Source organism: Typopeltis vanoorti, chromosome 20 (genome assembly GCF_054136105.1).
Source record: "Typopeltis vanoorti isolate ZY-2024b chromosome 20, IOZ_Tvanoo_1.0, whole genome shotgun sequence".
Classification (NCBI taxonomy): Eukaryota; Metazoa; Arthropoda; class Arachnida; order Uropygi; family Thelyphonidae; genus Typopeltis; species Typopeltis vanoorti.
The window spans coordinates 44970477-44985800 of NC_143568.1; the positions used below are offsets into that span (position 1 = coordinate 44970477).

The 15324-nt window shown below is 37.9% G+C and overlaps 1 protein-coding gene across 2 annotated transcripts in view; it reads left to right on the top strand.

Moving 5' to 3' along the window:
• Positions 1-15324, top strand: part of LOC150095403 (filamin-A-like) — a 640838-nt gene that overhangs the window by 419999 nt on the left and 205515 nt on the right. For both annotated transcript variants that reach the window (XM_090410722.1, XM_090410723.1), the window contains one exon: positions 3589-3745. In XM_090410722.1, coding sequence (XP_090266848.1) covers positions 3589-3745 — 157 coding nt within the window. The remainder of the gene's footprint in view (positions 1-3588; positions 3746-15324) is intronic.

A 15324-nucleotide genomic window follows, 5' to 3' on the forward strand; every position in this document is an offset into this window, starting at 1 on the left:
GTTTTAACTACATGGGCATGATTTTTAGTGATGATGGTAAATTAAACATGAATATCGACAACAGAATCAACAAAGCTGCAAGGTAGGAAGTCAACTGAATAATTTTATATGGAATAAGAGAGAAATTAGTCAAAATACTAAATTAGCTGTATACAAGATGATGTTCAAACCAGTTTTAACTTATGGATATGAGAGCTGGGTTAGAAATAAAACACTTGACCATAGACTAGAGACCATAGATATGAGAGTCCTGAGAAAGATTAGAGGCATGAACAGATGGCATTAGTGGCAATATCATATTAAAACGAGGATATTAGAAAAGAACTTAACATTATTAGCATCCATGAATGTGCTAGTAGAGCTAATCTCAGGTTGTATGGTCACATTAAACAGAATGGGAAAGGAAAGATTAGCAGCAAAACAAGTGTTCTCTGCCAGGTTGGCAGGAAAAAGACTCAGAGGAAGACGACCAGGATATAGGTGGATTGATACTGTAAAAAGTGCCTTAGAAGACAGAAATATAAGATCTGATAATGTTGGAGTCTTGACAAGTAACAGATTGATTTAGAGGAAAATTGTAGATAGGAAGTTAGTAATGATGAAGTTTTTCATGTAGTACTATCATATCCTCACCTTGTAGTACTATCGTACCCCCCCCCCCCTTGAGAGTATCTATCAGGAATTTGATGTTCAATGTAGAGGGTAGAGTATTTTTAGTAATGATTGACAAGATAGGAGGAAAGATGGTTGTTACTAAGGATATCAGATGACTTGAGTCCAGTTATGATAGAAAGCTATAATTTAAATATTAGTAACAATTTTCCATGTAGTAGAGTTTGAAGCTATATGGAGAGGTGGAGTCTAACAAGATCAAATACATGGTGTGATGTAGTCACAGACCTAGTGGATCAGCTTGCTGGTGATGAGGAAATGCATCTGCCAATAACCCAGGTTTTAATAATTAAAGTCTTCCATGATGATTAATTGTTTAGTACCCATTGTGTTTTTGGCAGATGCATTTCCTCATCACCAGCTAGCTGATCAATTTTAACTTATAGATCTGAGATCTGGGTTAGAAATAAATCATTTGAACAGTAGAGTCTTATGAGAAGAATGAAGCCAAATTTAGTGAGTTGTTGCAAGAAAATTGAAAAGTATTGTACAGAAAGCTAAGTCTGAGTATGAAAAGAAACTAACTGCTTAAGCTAAAGACGGTGTACAAGTGGTAGATGCAGAAGAAATTGTTCAACTAATGAGTGCCCATTTTGCTAAGTGCTTTCAACTTAGTGTATGCAGCATGGAGCTCATCATTACCTCTACACTGAATGAAGAAACCTCAGGTGCATGAGTAGAAGGTACTAGAACTATTTCATAAACTGAATAAGAATTCAGCAATACAGGCTAAAGGGATATCAGCACAGATGCTAAAACAGTGTTCACTTGAAATGGCTATACCTAAGACCCAGTTGTATAATGAGTCTCAGTACAGGGAAGATTCCACGAGAGTGAAAAGAATATATCATAACTCCATTGCACTAGGAAGATTTTGGAAAAGTGGTAAGAGATTGTAATAAGAAATGGATTGACAGAAAATCTGTAATTTCAATGAATAGCATAGTTTTATTAAGTGAAGGTCATATTTGAGTAACAAGTTCAGATTTTCTAATAATGTTGTGGTCAAGTTAGACAATGGGAATGGATACATGGTGATAACTTTTATACTTTGCTAAGGCTTTTTATAATATTTAGTATGGAAGGCTGTTGCATAACTTGCAGGATATTTAATTGAATTATAAACTATTAGCTTGGAGGAACTAATTTACAAAAAGTGATGTATGGAGGGGGGGGGTACAGAATGAGCAGTGGTATAACCCAGAAATTGTTGCTTGATCTATTGTTAGTCAGTCTTTACATTAATGACATATGGAAAGAGTTGACAGTAGACATATGGCTATTGTTAAAGTGCAAAGATAGGCAAAGTAACCCCAAATGTAACTGATATACAGCACTTGTAGAATGCTTTAAATCGACTGACATTGTGAGCATGTGAAAATGGTTGTCATTTCAATGTTATTAAATGTAATTTTGCAATTTGGTGTGATGAGATATTGAATATCATATTGTCAGATTATGCTTGTGTGATCAAGCTAGGAATTCCGAAGTTTTAGTAGGTAGGAAATTGAATCTCATGTGCCATAATAGTAAAGACTTAGTGCAATTTGGGATAAATGAACATTGACATAAGGGCATTCATTTTGCCTCTTTACAAGGCTTTAATACAACCTACCTGGATTATTTATTGTGCATGGATCTGATCTCTTGGTGCAGGAAAGTCGGATCTAAGTTACTTTAGATTATTTTTATTTTAGCATCTTCCTTAAATCCTAAGATTTCTTGTGGATAAGATAGTTCCAGGAGTCCTGTGATGGCCTTCAGATAACTAAAATGGCTCTATTCAAATATTAGTGCACTGTTCCTATCAGCTTTTATTAATTTAAGTTCCAAGAAGTTTTTTCCCAGTGAATTTAAAAGTATTACATTTGATAAATAATTCATTCATATTTTTCTTTATATAAGCAAACCACAGTTTATATGTGAAGTATCTTCATAATGCTTTTTGTACATTCAGCAGTTGACTCCATTATGTTGTCTTCCTACTTATCATGATGTATAACACACATGCTTTGAATGAAATGAATTGTGTGTTATTTAGATACAAAAAGTAACTTAGTGGAAAGTTAATGGCTCTGTGTAGAAGTATAATTTGCTAGCTTTGGTTAAGTAGTATCTAAATCATATGGAGGTGGATCTTTTTTTCCTCCCCGAAACTTGGGTTAATCATCTTGCAAAACAAACTGGCTAGACAAACATAAGCAATTAACATACATAATACACTTAGTAGTGTTTTTAGTTTTACCTAATGTTTATCCAACTCTCCCAACTTTGCTAGTCACTTGCTAGCATTACATCCTTATTTTTGAATATTTCTTATGCAATTTTTTCCTATACTTTCATGGAGTATGTATGCCAGCCACATGAAAACCCAGTTAAATTATTTTATTCAGTAATTTTTGTCAATATTTACTAATTTCCATTATGCAACATCTCCAAATTCCCTTGGATTCCATGGAGGTATCATGTGGGAGACTTTACTATACACTACGTGATCCATTGTCTACAATATACCATCTACTATCCACTACATAGTATTTTTGACTGTTATCACATGTGTTCTCTGGCAATTTGTCTCCTGTGACACAAAAAAAACCAGAGTTCCTGGAAGGAAAAAACTTCTCTGTACAAGATTGAATAACTCATCCTCATTTGAAAAAGCTGATATAAAGATTTTTGTCATGAAAAGAATTAAACTTGGGTCTTTTCCAGTTGAATGGCACTTGACTCATTGTTCTTCCTACTGCATTGTGTTGGTACTAATGCATTTTTATCACTAAAATGTGGGTTTAATCATTAATGATTTTTAATGTATGATTTCATTTTTATAATTGGATGTTGGGATATTTAATTTGTAGATTTTTAACTTAATGATGCTGAGTTTTCTAAATGCAGTTTTATATATTTATTTTGTAGTCCATTCCAGATGAAAGTTAGGCCAAAGGTAGAACCTAAAAATGTAAAACTGCATGGTCCTGGAATTAACAGCAAAGGAATACCTGCCAGTATTCCCACTGAATTTACAATTGATGCAAAAGATGCAGGAGAGGCTGAACCAGAGGTTACTGTTTTGGTGAGTTACTCTGCCATGTTTTAAAAGCCTTGTTTTTTTAAATAAAAAAAACTATATAGGAACTGGTTTCAGTTTTATTTTTACTTATATACTTTGGCATTTCACAAAATATCATTGCAATCTTCAGAAATGAACAAAATTAGCATCGATAAAGCAAATGTAAGCACACTGGTAAAGTGAAAAGAGTGAGATAGGAATGTGCACCAAGTTTCATTATACTCTGTTGCTGCTGCTGTTTATTCTTTAGGTGAATTTGAGCTGTGCAGAAGAAAGTGATTTTTAATCTGTGAATAGTCCGTTTTTTTCCCGTTTTTATACGTTTTTGAGTGCTGAATTGTTTCTCTGAATACGAGTGTACTTCAGTGGTTGTTTTTCGGAAGTTAGTTGCTGTCGCGATATAATATATGTTGGTACCGTCAGAATCGAACGCGTAACGGTGGAAGACAAAACGAAGCTAAGTTACTTTATATTTAGTTATATTTCATTTTATTTAATTATATTAGTACTTAAATGTTCTGATGTTTGTACTTTTTTCCCCCTCTTATTTATTAATTGAATAATTATTAAGGATTCCGCTACTCGGCAGTAAGGAATGATGGTGGATTCAGAAGCAGTCGCAAGTGACGTAACGCCAAGTCCTCCGCCATTTAAGAACTCGATTATTAGCAATATCATAAGGGACTTTGTGGCATGCAGTACTTGCGGCATGTATGCTTCTAAGGAATTACATATGTGGTTTGTTAAAGAGAGTGGAGAGCGTATGTGCGCAAAATGCAGGCAGTTGGAGGAAATAACTACATTAGATATATCGATATCCGACTTTGTTGCTCCAGGAACGGAGAATGAATGTAGGAAGACGAGTAGTATGATAGGAGAGAATGAGAAAATAATGGTTGATAGTGTGGAAGGTGTGAGTGACTGTGGAAGTTTAGGAGATGGTTTTGTTTGGGAGAGTGAATTTAGATTAAGAGTGACTGACCTGCAGCGGGAGATAGATGAGTTGAAAGAGGAGGTGGAATGTCTAGTGAATGAGAGCAGAAGTATGAAAGATAAGATTAGGAGAATGGAAGAGATGAATGCAAGGCGAATCAGAGTAGGAGAGAGAGAGAATTTAAGGAGTATGAGTGAGAGGTATGGGGGTGCTAGAAGAGGAGAGATTGGAAACAGTAGAAGAGAAGGAATGAGAGAGAGGTATGGGAATGCTAGCAGACGAGAGGATGAAAACAGTAGGAGAGACGGAATGAGAGAGAGATATGGAAGTGCTAGAAGAGGAGAGAATGGAAACGGTAGGAGAGATGGAATGAGAGAGAGGTATGGGAATGCTAGAAGACGAGCGGATGGAAACAGTAGTAGGAGAGACAGAATGAGAGAGGGATATGGAAGTGCTAGAAGTGGAGAAAATGGAAACAGTAGGAGAGAGGGAATGAGAGAGATGTATGGGAGTGCTAGAAGAGGAGAGAATGGAAACAGTAGAAGAGAGAGGTATGGGAATGAAAGAAGAGGAGAGAATGGAAACAATAGGAGCGATGGAATGGTAAGAGGTATAATGTATGGTGACTCAATGATCCGTGGTGTTCAGGATAGGATGCGTGAGGAGTGTTTGCCAGGAGGAACAATAGAAAGGGTGGCTATGGCAATTAAGAGAAGTGAAAGGGTGGATGAGATGATTGTGATGGTAGGAACGAATGACTTGAGTGGTAATGTAAGTCGGGCAGCGAGAGATATGAGATTTTTGCTTGAGACTGTACGGAAGAAGACAGAGAGAGGAAAAATAGTGTGCGTGTTGCCTAGGTATGATAATGATGAGCTTAACAGAAGAGCGGTGATATTGAATGGCATAATAGCGAGAATGTGTGACAAGAGAGGACTGATATATGTGGATGCTTGGAGTGCGTTTGAGGAAAGAGAGGAGTTGTTTGCGAGAGACCGTTTGCATTTGAATGAGGAAGGACGTAGGCATCTGGAGAGATTGCTGTTCTGAACGAGTCAGTGTGTCCCAGGGAGGATGATAGCAGGGGTGGCCTCTTGTGGGAATGGATACTTGGGAGAAGGGAGACAATGTCAGGTAAGACTGAGCCCAGTGGAGTCTAGAAGGGATAATGCTGGGTATAGAAACAATGGCATTTATATACTGTATACTAATGCCAGGAGTATCCGGAATAAGGGAGAGGAATTGGTGGCGCAGATAGCATCAGCCTGGCCAAAAATTATTGCGATCACTGAGACGTGGTTGACAGAAGGGGATATAAAAACAGGGATAGAAGTCGCTGGGTATAGCATTTTTCGCCAGGATAGGAGGGGAAAGCGTGGTGGTGGGGTGCTGCTTATGATAAGTGATGACCTATGTCCTCTAAGAGTGGAGAATTTGGAAGGTAGTGAGACAAATGATTTTGAGAGCGTATGGTGTGAGGTAGAGGTAGGCAAGACAGGATATTTAGTGGGGTGTTGCTACAGACCCAGGAGCACAGAGGATGGGGACCAGGAGATGTTTAGACAGCTAAGTTTGGCAAGTGCAAGAAGAATGATTGTTATGGGAGATTTTAACTTCAGTAGTATAAATTGGAGAGAGGAAGATGCATGTAACAATAGGGGAATGGAATTTCTAGAATTCTTGAGGGACAAATGTCTTAGGCAACATGTAACAGAGGGAACAAGAGGTTCAAAAATTTTGGATTTGGTTATAGCATCAGAAGAGTTGATAATAACTGAGTTGATGTCTCTCCCACCAGTTGGAGAGAGTGACCATATGGTTTTGACTTGGAAAATGAATAGACATGCAGGAGTATCAAAGAGGCGGGAACTTATGTGGAATTATAAGGCAGGTGATTATAATAGTCTTAGACGTCAACTTCGGGAAGTTTCATGGAGGGAGGAATTGGAAGGCCGGGATATCACCAGTGCGTGGGAAATTTTGAAAGAATATTTGTTATCAGCAATGGTAAGTTGTATACCACGAGTGAAGAAGAGGGCGCAATTTGGAGTAAAGTGGATGACAAACAATATTAAACAGGAATTGCATGCGAAAAAGAGGCTATGGAAGAGATATAAGGAGACAGGTGAAGAGATGCATGAGGAATATAAGACACAGGCCAGAAGAGTGACTCGTGTGGTAAGGAAAGCGAAACTGGAATATGAGAGGAGATTGGCCCTAAGATGCAAAGAAAATCCTAGGGAATTTTTTAGCTATGTGGCCAGTAGGAGGAGAAATGACTGTGGAAGAATGATATTGTGGGATAAAAATGGGAATAGAGTGACTGATGCAGAGGACATAGTGGAATTGTTCAATGAACACTTTATTGGAGTATTTCATCCTAGAGGAGTCAGTTTTAATGCTAGAGGGATAGGACTGGTACAAGGTCTGGAGGTACAGGAGGAGAGTGTGTTTCAGATACTGAGTACTCTGGATGTCAGTAAAGCTGTGGGACTGGATGGTATTTCGCCACGAGTTTTGAGAGAATGTGCTAGGGAATTGACAATACCTTTAACGTGGCTTTTCAATGAAAGTCTGGCTTTGGCAAAGGTGCCCAGGGAATGGAAGGAAGGTAAGATAGTGCCATTGCATAAGGGTGGTAACAGACTGGAAGTGTCTAATTATAGGCCAGTCTGTGTGTCATCAGTAGTTGTTAAGATCTTGGAGAAAGTAGTGAGGGACCGTGTACAGCATTGGGCAGATGAGGGTAATGTTATCTGTGAGAATCAACATGGATTTGTGAAAGGACGCTCTTGTTTTAGCAATATGCTAGCCTTTTATAATAAAGTTACAAGAGCATTAGATGAGGGAAAGGCATATACTGCAATTTTCTTAGACTTGGCGAAGGCATTTGACAGGGTGCCACATGATAAGCTGATATTTAAGTTGCAGCACATGGGTCTGGATGTCAGATTGATCAACTGGATTCAGGATTGGCTGTCTAATAGGTATCAGAGAGTTGTGTATGGTGGAGCAGTTTCCAGGAGGCAGAGGGTTACAAGTGGGGTCCCACAGGGCTCAGTACTAGGACCTATATTGTTTAACCTTTATATCAATGACATAGCCAGTGGATTGCAGGGGTATATTCAGTTGTTTGCGGATGATGCGAAGCTTGGAAGGATTATTAGTAATAGTGCAGATGTGGTAGCCCTGCAAGAGGATTTAAATAAGCTAGATAGATGGGCAAATGAATGGGGGTGTCAGTTTAATGCAGCAAAATGCAAGGTCTTGAGGTTTGGGAAACATCGATGGGATGCTGCATACTCTATGGGAGGAGTTATACTGGAGGAAGTAGGGGAGACAAGAGATCTGGGGTTGATGATTGATAGAAACCTGAAGTTTAGGGGACATATTGCAAAGGTGGTGAAGGTAACACAGAGGATTGCTGCTATTATGAGAAGGACACTGACCTGCAGAGATAAGAGGGTTATCATTCCGTTGTATAAGTCTCTGATCAGACCACACTTGGACTATTGTTCTCAGATTTGGTCCCCGGGATTTGAAGGGGATAAATTAACCGTGGAAAGGATACAAAGACGGATGACAGGGATGGTTTCAGGACTGTACAAGGATAGTTATGAGGATCGGCTGAGAGAATGTGGACTGCAGAGTTTGGTGGATAGAAGAAGGAGAGGTGATATGATTGAGACTTTTAAGCTGTTGAGAGGTGGTTACAGGGTTGACACTGGGGAGTTCTTTCGCTTGGTTGATCAGCGGGAAGGAGTGATGACAAGAGGCCATCCCTGGAAGTTACGAAAGGAAACTGTGAGCAGGAGGGTAAGGAGTGGTTTCTTTGTGTGGAGGGTGGTTGAGCCGTGGAATGCATTGCCTGATGGAGTGGTGGGAGCGAGAACGGTCAGTGGGTTTAAGGAGTGGTATGATAAACTTTGTGTTTCTCAGAGGGGGACTTCCCCTCGATGAGTCTTGACAGACTTTGTCTTAGAAAGGACCTCCCTCGATGAGTCTTTTGACTCCTTGGAGGCCTGAATAATAATAATAATAATCATTTCAATTAGGAGATTCACACAGAATATAATGTTAACAAAGCAAATGCATTCACTCGGTTAACATTTTTTTTTTGAGGATGGCAGCTGTATGTTGGTGAAATGCCAGTGTATGTGGAGAATAAATCATATTGGAATTCAAATGGATAGTAGCATCATTAAACAGGAGCTGCAGAAAAATGTTGAGGATATATAACCATGGAATGCATTGCCTGATAGAGTGGTGAGAGAAAGAGAGAAAGAGAGAGAGAATGGTAAATGAGTTTAAGGAGTGGTATGATAGACTTTGTGTTTCCTAGGAGGGACCTCCCTCGATGAGTCTTGATAGATTTTGTGTTTCTTAGGAAGGACCTCCTGCAATGAGTCTTTTGACTTCATGGAGGCCTGAATAATAATAATATAAAGAAAATAAGGTGATCAGCTTGGTACTATCATTCATGAGTAGTAAGCATAGACAAGAAGGGTCTATGCTTATCATTTTGCTTTCTAGACCAGCATAGAAAGCAAAATGATATTATGGGAGTAAATTAACCAAGCAGATCAAAGGAAATCCCAAAGAGTTCTTGTGCTACAGATGACTATGGGAGGATAATAATTTGAACAAATACTGAAGCAAGGAGTGAGTGGTTACTTTGTGAGGACATATCAGCTAGGTCAAGATAGTTCCATGACAGATGTGAGAATATGGGTAGATGAGGTAGTGGTGTTTTGGGTGTTGCAGAATCTTAGGATAGATTGGGATCAAATGGGATTTCAATTAGCAAAATCACTCTCCTCCCTCTCAGGTCATGCTCCCTCCTTTATTAAAAATTCTGTTCACTATAAAACCTGAATTAAAAATCTTAACTGAAAAATTAAGATACCATGTTTATTCAAACACTGTAGTTGTCTCCATAATTTTCAAAAATGCATATCATGTTTAGCTTTGATATTACTTTTGTTTCCCAGTATACCACTGACAGAGATTTCTTCAGGGAAAGAAAAAATATACAAACAACTAGATGGAATTGTAATGGATTCCCCTCTAGTTAATTTCTATATAGAATTTCTAGAAACAAAGCACTCAATGCACAAAAACCAACATTCTGTAGATAATGCATTACTTTTTTTTGGCATCATGGCCTTCAACATTTCCAGTGATATCCTACACACACACACACACACACACACACACACACACACACACACACACACACACACACACACACACACACACACACACACACACACACACACACACACACAGCCAAGGCTATTTGTTTAAATGACACAGAGCTTGCCACTGAACTCTTTGCATGCCTTTGTCACACTTTTTTTCTTAGCCAATGACTACAGCCCCTTATAAAGTAGACAAAATACCATCCCTCCTGCAACTAGCACACAAGATGTTATATTCATATTACATCTTTTCTTTGCATACATAATCATCTCCCATACCACTCTTCCATCTAGCAACCTTCATGCATTTTCCTAAAGATCAGCCTCATCCTCTTGATTATCCAGGAGTGTGTAATGGTCCTTATGCTTACAGTTTATCCAGATTTGGACAGACCTATTAATGTCTTTCTTGAAGAACATAAAGTGCATCAGCTATCATCTGAATACGAAGTCAGGAATGGCAGATCATGTTCTTCATATTCCTTCACACAGATTTAAGTGGAAGACAATTACTGTGCTGCATAGAAGTTACTATAGGTCTGAGATACTATTTTCAAAATCAACATCAACTTTGAAACTCCCTTAACCCCAACAAGTATGACAGCATTAACTGGGTTATAGTCATTCTAAGACTTCTCTCAATTAACTTTGTTTTTATCTGGTCTCTAGGAACCTTGGTAGATTCCTTTTCGGTTACAATTTGAATTGTTTCTACAACAATCTAATTGAGTACTGTATGCTTAACTATAGTTATAATTTGCACTCTGATGATGCTGGTCATCATCAGACATTGCCAGGTTAAAAAACTAGTGAAGTATTAGTTCAGTAAATATATTTCTTCTGGTGTTGTTTATACCTCAACACTGTTATGTATAATGACTAGCACCTGAAGATTGGATTCTTTTCTTCAGCTTACATATACTTCTAGCTTTTACTGGCACAAACATCCATAGCCACATCAGTGTCTGAAAAACTTCTGCCAAGCACAATACTCATATAAAAATTATTATTATTAAGAGAAACCTCCAGGGAGTCAGAGACTCATCGAGGGAGGCCACATACTACGCACACCAGCTATCATACTTATTCTTGAATTCATTCACACTGCTTGCACTCAGAACATCCAATGGCAATCCATTCCAATCAAGCACCACCCTCTGAGAGAAAAATCTAGCCCTCATACCCTTCTTAGTGGCCTTGCAATCTCAGCTTCCAAGGATGCCCTCTCGTCCTTTCCCCCACCCTTCATAAATTGAAAAATTCCATCAATTGAAATCCTGTATGATCCTTTCAGAAGTTTGTAAGTCTCAATCATATCACCCCTCTTTCTCCTGTCTGTAGTCTACAAATTCTCAATCTGCTTTCATAATCAGTATTCCACAATCCTGATATCATTTTTAACACTCTCCTTTGTACTCTCTCCAATATATCAGAATCACAATGGAAACCAGGAGACCAGACCTGTGCACAATAGTCCAAGTGAGGTCTTATCAAGGCCTTGTAAAGAGGCAAAACAACATCCTTATCTTTACATGTAAATGTTCGTTTCAGCATTGCAATTATCTTTTGAGTTGTATTTGCAATCTTTGCCACATGGCCCCTAAACTTCAACTTCCTATCTATTAACGCTCCAAGATCCCTAGCCTCGGTTTCTTCTAGCCTAATCCCACCAATATAATATGACATTGGATATCTAATCATGCCGAAGTGAATGACTTTACATTTACTGACATTGAACTGACACCTGTTTTCCCATGCCCACAGTTCCAGCCTATTCAAATCATTCTGCAAAGATTGCATATCAGCAGCATTCCTGATTACCCTACCTATCTTTGCATCATCAGCAAATAACTTTGTCACTTGTCAAATCCTTCCCAATATCATTAATGTACAGATTGAATAACAGTGGACCAAGCACTGATCCTTGTAATATACCACTTGTTACCTTAAGCCTTGCAGGCTCAGATCCCCTGTATACCACTTTTTGATATCTGTCAGTCAGCCATCCACTTATCCATGCTAATATTGTATAACCCAAACCCATTTTCTCCAATTTATGCAGCAGTCTGCCATGCTGTATTCTGTCAAAAGCCTTAGCAAAATCCAAAAGTATCATGGTGTATCCATTTCCCTTGTCTAGTTCAATGGTAACGTTATTATAGAATGTGAGCAAGTTGCTAAAACATGAGCTTCCCTTAATAAACCCATGTTGTTCATTGCAAAGTAGATATTCACTGTCAACCCATTTCAGAATGCGGGCCCTAACCAATTTTCCCCAAATCTTCACCACCACTCCTGAGATACTAATTGGTCGATAGTTAGATACATCGGTCTTTGCACTGCCCTTGTGCAATGGAAATACCATACATTCCTGTGGAATCTTCCCTGTTCTGAGACTCATATTAAGCATCCTAGTCAAAGGAATTGCCAGTTCAGCTGAGCACTCTTTTAGCACACGTGCTGATATTCCATCAGTCCCTATGGCTGAATTCTTATTCAGTTTGTGCAACAGCTCTAATACATCGGCATCACACACTTGCGTTTCTTCATCTAGTGAAGAGGTAACAGTGAGCTCAATGTTGGGTTCACCAGGATGATAGCTTTTAACGAAATGGGCACTCATTAACTGAACAACCTCTTCTGCATCTGTAACCCTCACCATCTGGTTTATAAGAGTTATTCTTTCATATTCATTCTTTCTTTTACTTGCAGCATATCGATGGAATTCTTGTGGGTTGTCTTTAGCACATAGAGCCAGTTTCTTTCCATAATCAGACTTTGCTTTCCATACAACACTTGTGACTATTCTAGCCTGCTGCTTATAACGTTCTTAACGTCATCCTTATGTAAACGGTATTCCTTCCACATCATCCTTTTCTTACAAATCTCTTGCTTAATAAGATTACATCCATTTGATTCCTACTCTATTTATTCTTGGAATTCTTGGAACATTCTGATATCGCATCATTTAAGTATTGTTTAAATGCTTCCCATGCACTGTCTATATTCTTTCCATCCAGCAACCGATTCCATTCCACTGAACTCAGTATACTTCTCAGTTGGTCATAATTTCCTGATTTTTAGTTCAGAATGTAACCATTTTCTGAATGGAACATTCATAAACTTAGTCACTTCCCAAGTGAGTGCTGCATGATCACTGTCACCAACTGGAGGCAGACTAGTTACATCTTTAATTGAAACACCCTCTGACACTATAATGAAATCTAACACTCTTTGACCTCGAGTTCCTTCTGTTACATTCTACTTGAGGAAGTTGTCCCTCAATAGCTCAATAAATGCATTTTCATTCTTCTCATGAGATTCTACTGCTACTCAATCAATATTTGGATAATTAAAGTCTCCCATTATGATTACTCTTTTCGCACTCACCTTTTCTATTGGTGATGCATTTCATCACCACCAGCAACTGATCCACCAGGTCTGTAACAACACCCCACTATATAATTTGTCTTGTTAGATTCCACCTCACACCAGATGGCTTCAAACTCACTGCCACATGAAATATTGTTAGTAGTATTACTACATTCATAAGTCTCAACTCTAACTCGATTTAAGTCATCCAATATCATTAGCAGCATTCCCCCTCCTCTCCTATCCACTCTATCCTTCCTAAAAATACTGTACCCATGACACTCAATATCAGTTAGGTCTGATTCTGGTAGCCAGGTTTCACTAATTCATACAATCTGAGGTCGCAACATATTGACTAAGGCAACAAACTCTATCCCTTTGTTTCTGATACTCCTAGCATTTGTGTATGGACATAATAATCTACCTGCATGTTCTTTTGTATACTCTTGTTTGCAGTCTGCCTGACACAGTTGGCTATCTTGCAGATCTCTATTCTTCTCTAATGCCTTACACATGTAGACATCTTTGCACACACATGATGGGTCCAGACGAACACAAACCCGAAATCATTCTCCAAAATCATCCAAACCTTACAATCCTGTTCTTGCATGTCAGTCGTGCATTAAAAATCTCACTCTAACTGCTTTCTTATAGGTACTCTGTCTCTACCTTATATCTTTCTTATTGATACTTCCTGTGGTACTATTCTTCTGAATTGGCTTCCATCATTTCTTCACTTTCTTTTAAGGGCCATGAAAACATGACTTGCAACTGGTCAGCATCCATCACAGTTCCAATCTGTAATTTATTCCATATCATTCATTCCACTTTAAAGCTGTTCAAAAAATATATATATGTATATATAAGTTCCTTCTCTCTCTTTTTAAATCTTGTCCGCAAGATTTAAAAAGAGAGAGATTTAAAAAAAGACTGTTAATGTGTTACAAGAACTTGTAACACATTAACAGTGTGTTAAGGTGTTACAAGTTCTGCAATCTCTCGTGTATACAATCAATATATATAGCATTCTTTAAATCAAGGAAAATACCAAAAAAGAATATTTGAAATGCTCCTTATGTTGTCAGATGGGATCTGAAATAACCTATCATAATTATGACTGATTTATAAGCTGCTGAATGATCTGACAGAAAGAACAGCCTATTGAAAAGAAAATGCATTCTGAAGTTTTGAAAATGGTCAAAAAGCTTTCAGATGTGAACTGTAGGCTCAAATTTACAAGTAATACTCGTGTGTGTGTGTGTGTGTGTGTGTGTTGAGGGGGGGGGGGGTAAAGTAATTTGCAAACAAGAATCAAACTATAGAAACTGAGTGGCAAAATTTGAAGAAAATAATTCATCCAGAGAACTGTGTGACGAAAGTTGTGTGCAAAGATGGCAACTTGAATTCTTTCTGTATGTTTCTATCTAGTAAACCTGCATGTGCACTTAGAGAATATAGAAAAGAAAAAAACTGCAGGAAAGTTAGCTGCAAAAACACCTATACAAAAGTCTTATAATTTTGAAAGAATATAAAAAATAAATATTATGAAAGTACAAATGTTTTGGAGACTACTAAAAAAATTACAAATGAAGGAAAGACTAGTTACATGAAATAGCTGCTTTGAGAAATTATTAAATGAGGTAACAAATGATAAAACAGTTGTAGAGAAGAATTGCGGTTAGGAGTGCATATGAAAACTTGAGGGCACAAAAAAAAAATACATCAGAAACTTGGAATGTGGTAAGGCAGCAAGAATAATGATATTTGAACTGGAATACTTATAGTATAAAAGTTTCACAGTAACTAGTCTGCATAATCCAGAAGGTACAAGGTTTGCTACTCTGACAAGTAGTCAAGAAATACACAAGGAATATAAATTTTGATTTCAACTTCATTGATTGGAGGAAAGCAATGTTCCAAGGAAGAAATTGTGCAAGGCAATAGATTTCAATGATGCTAATGGAATCTTATATAGAGAGCAATATATATTTTCCTGTTGAAAGGCTTATACGCTGGTTAAACATGATAACTAATAATTAAGGAATTGAACAGCGTACACTAGAAATATAAATTAA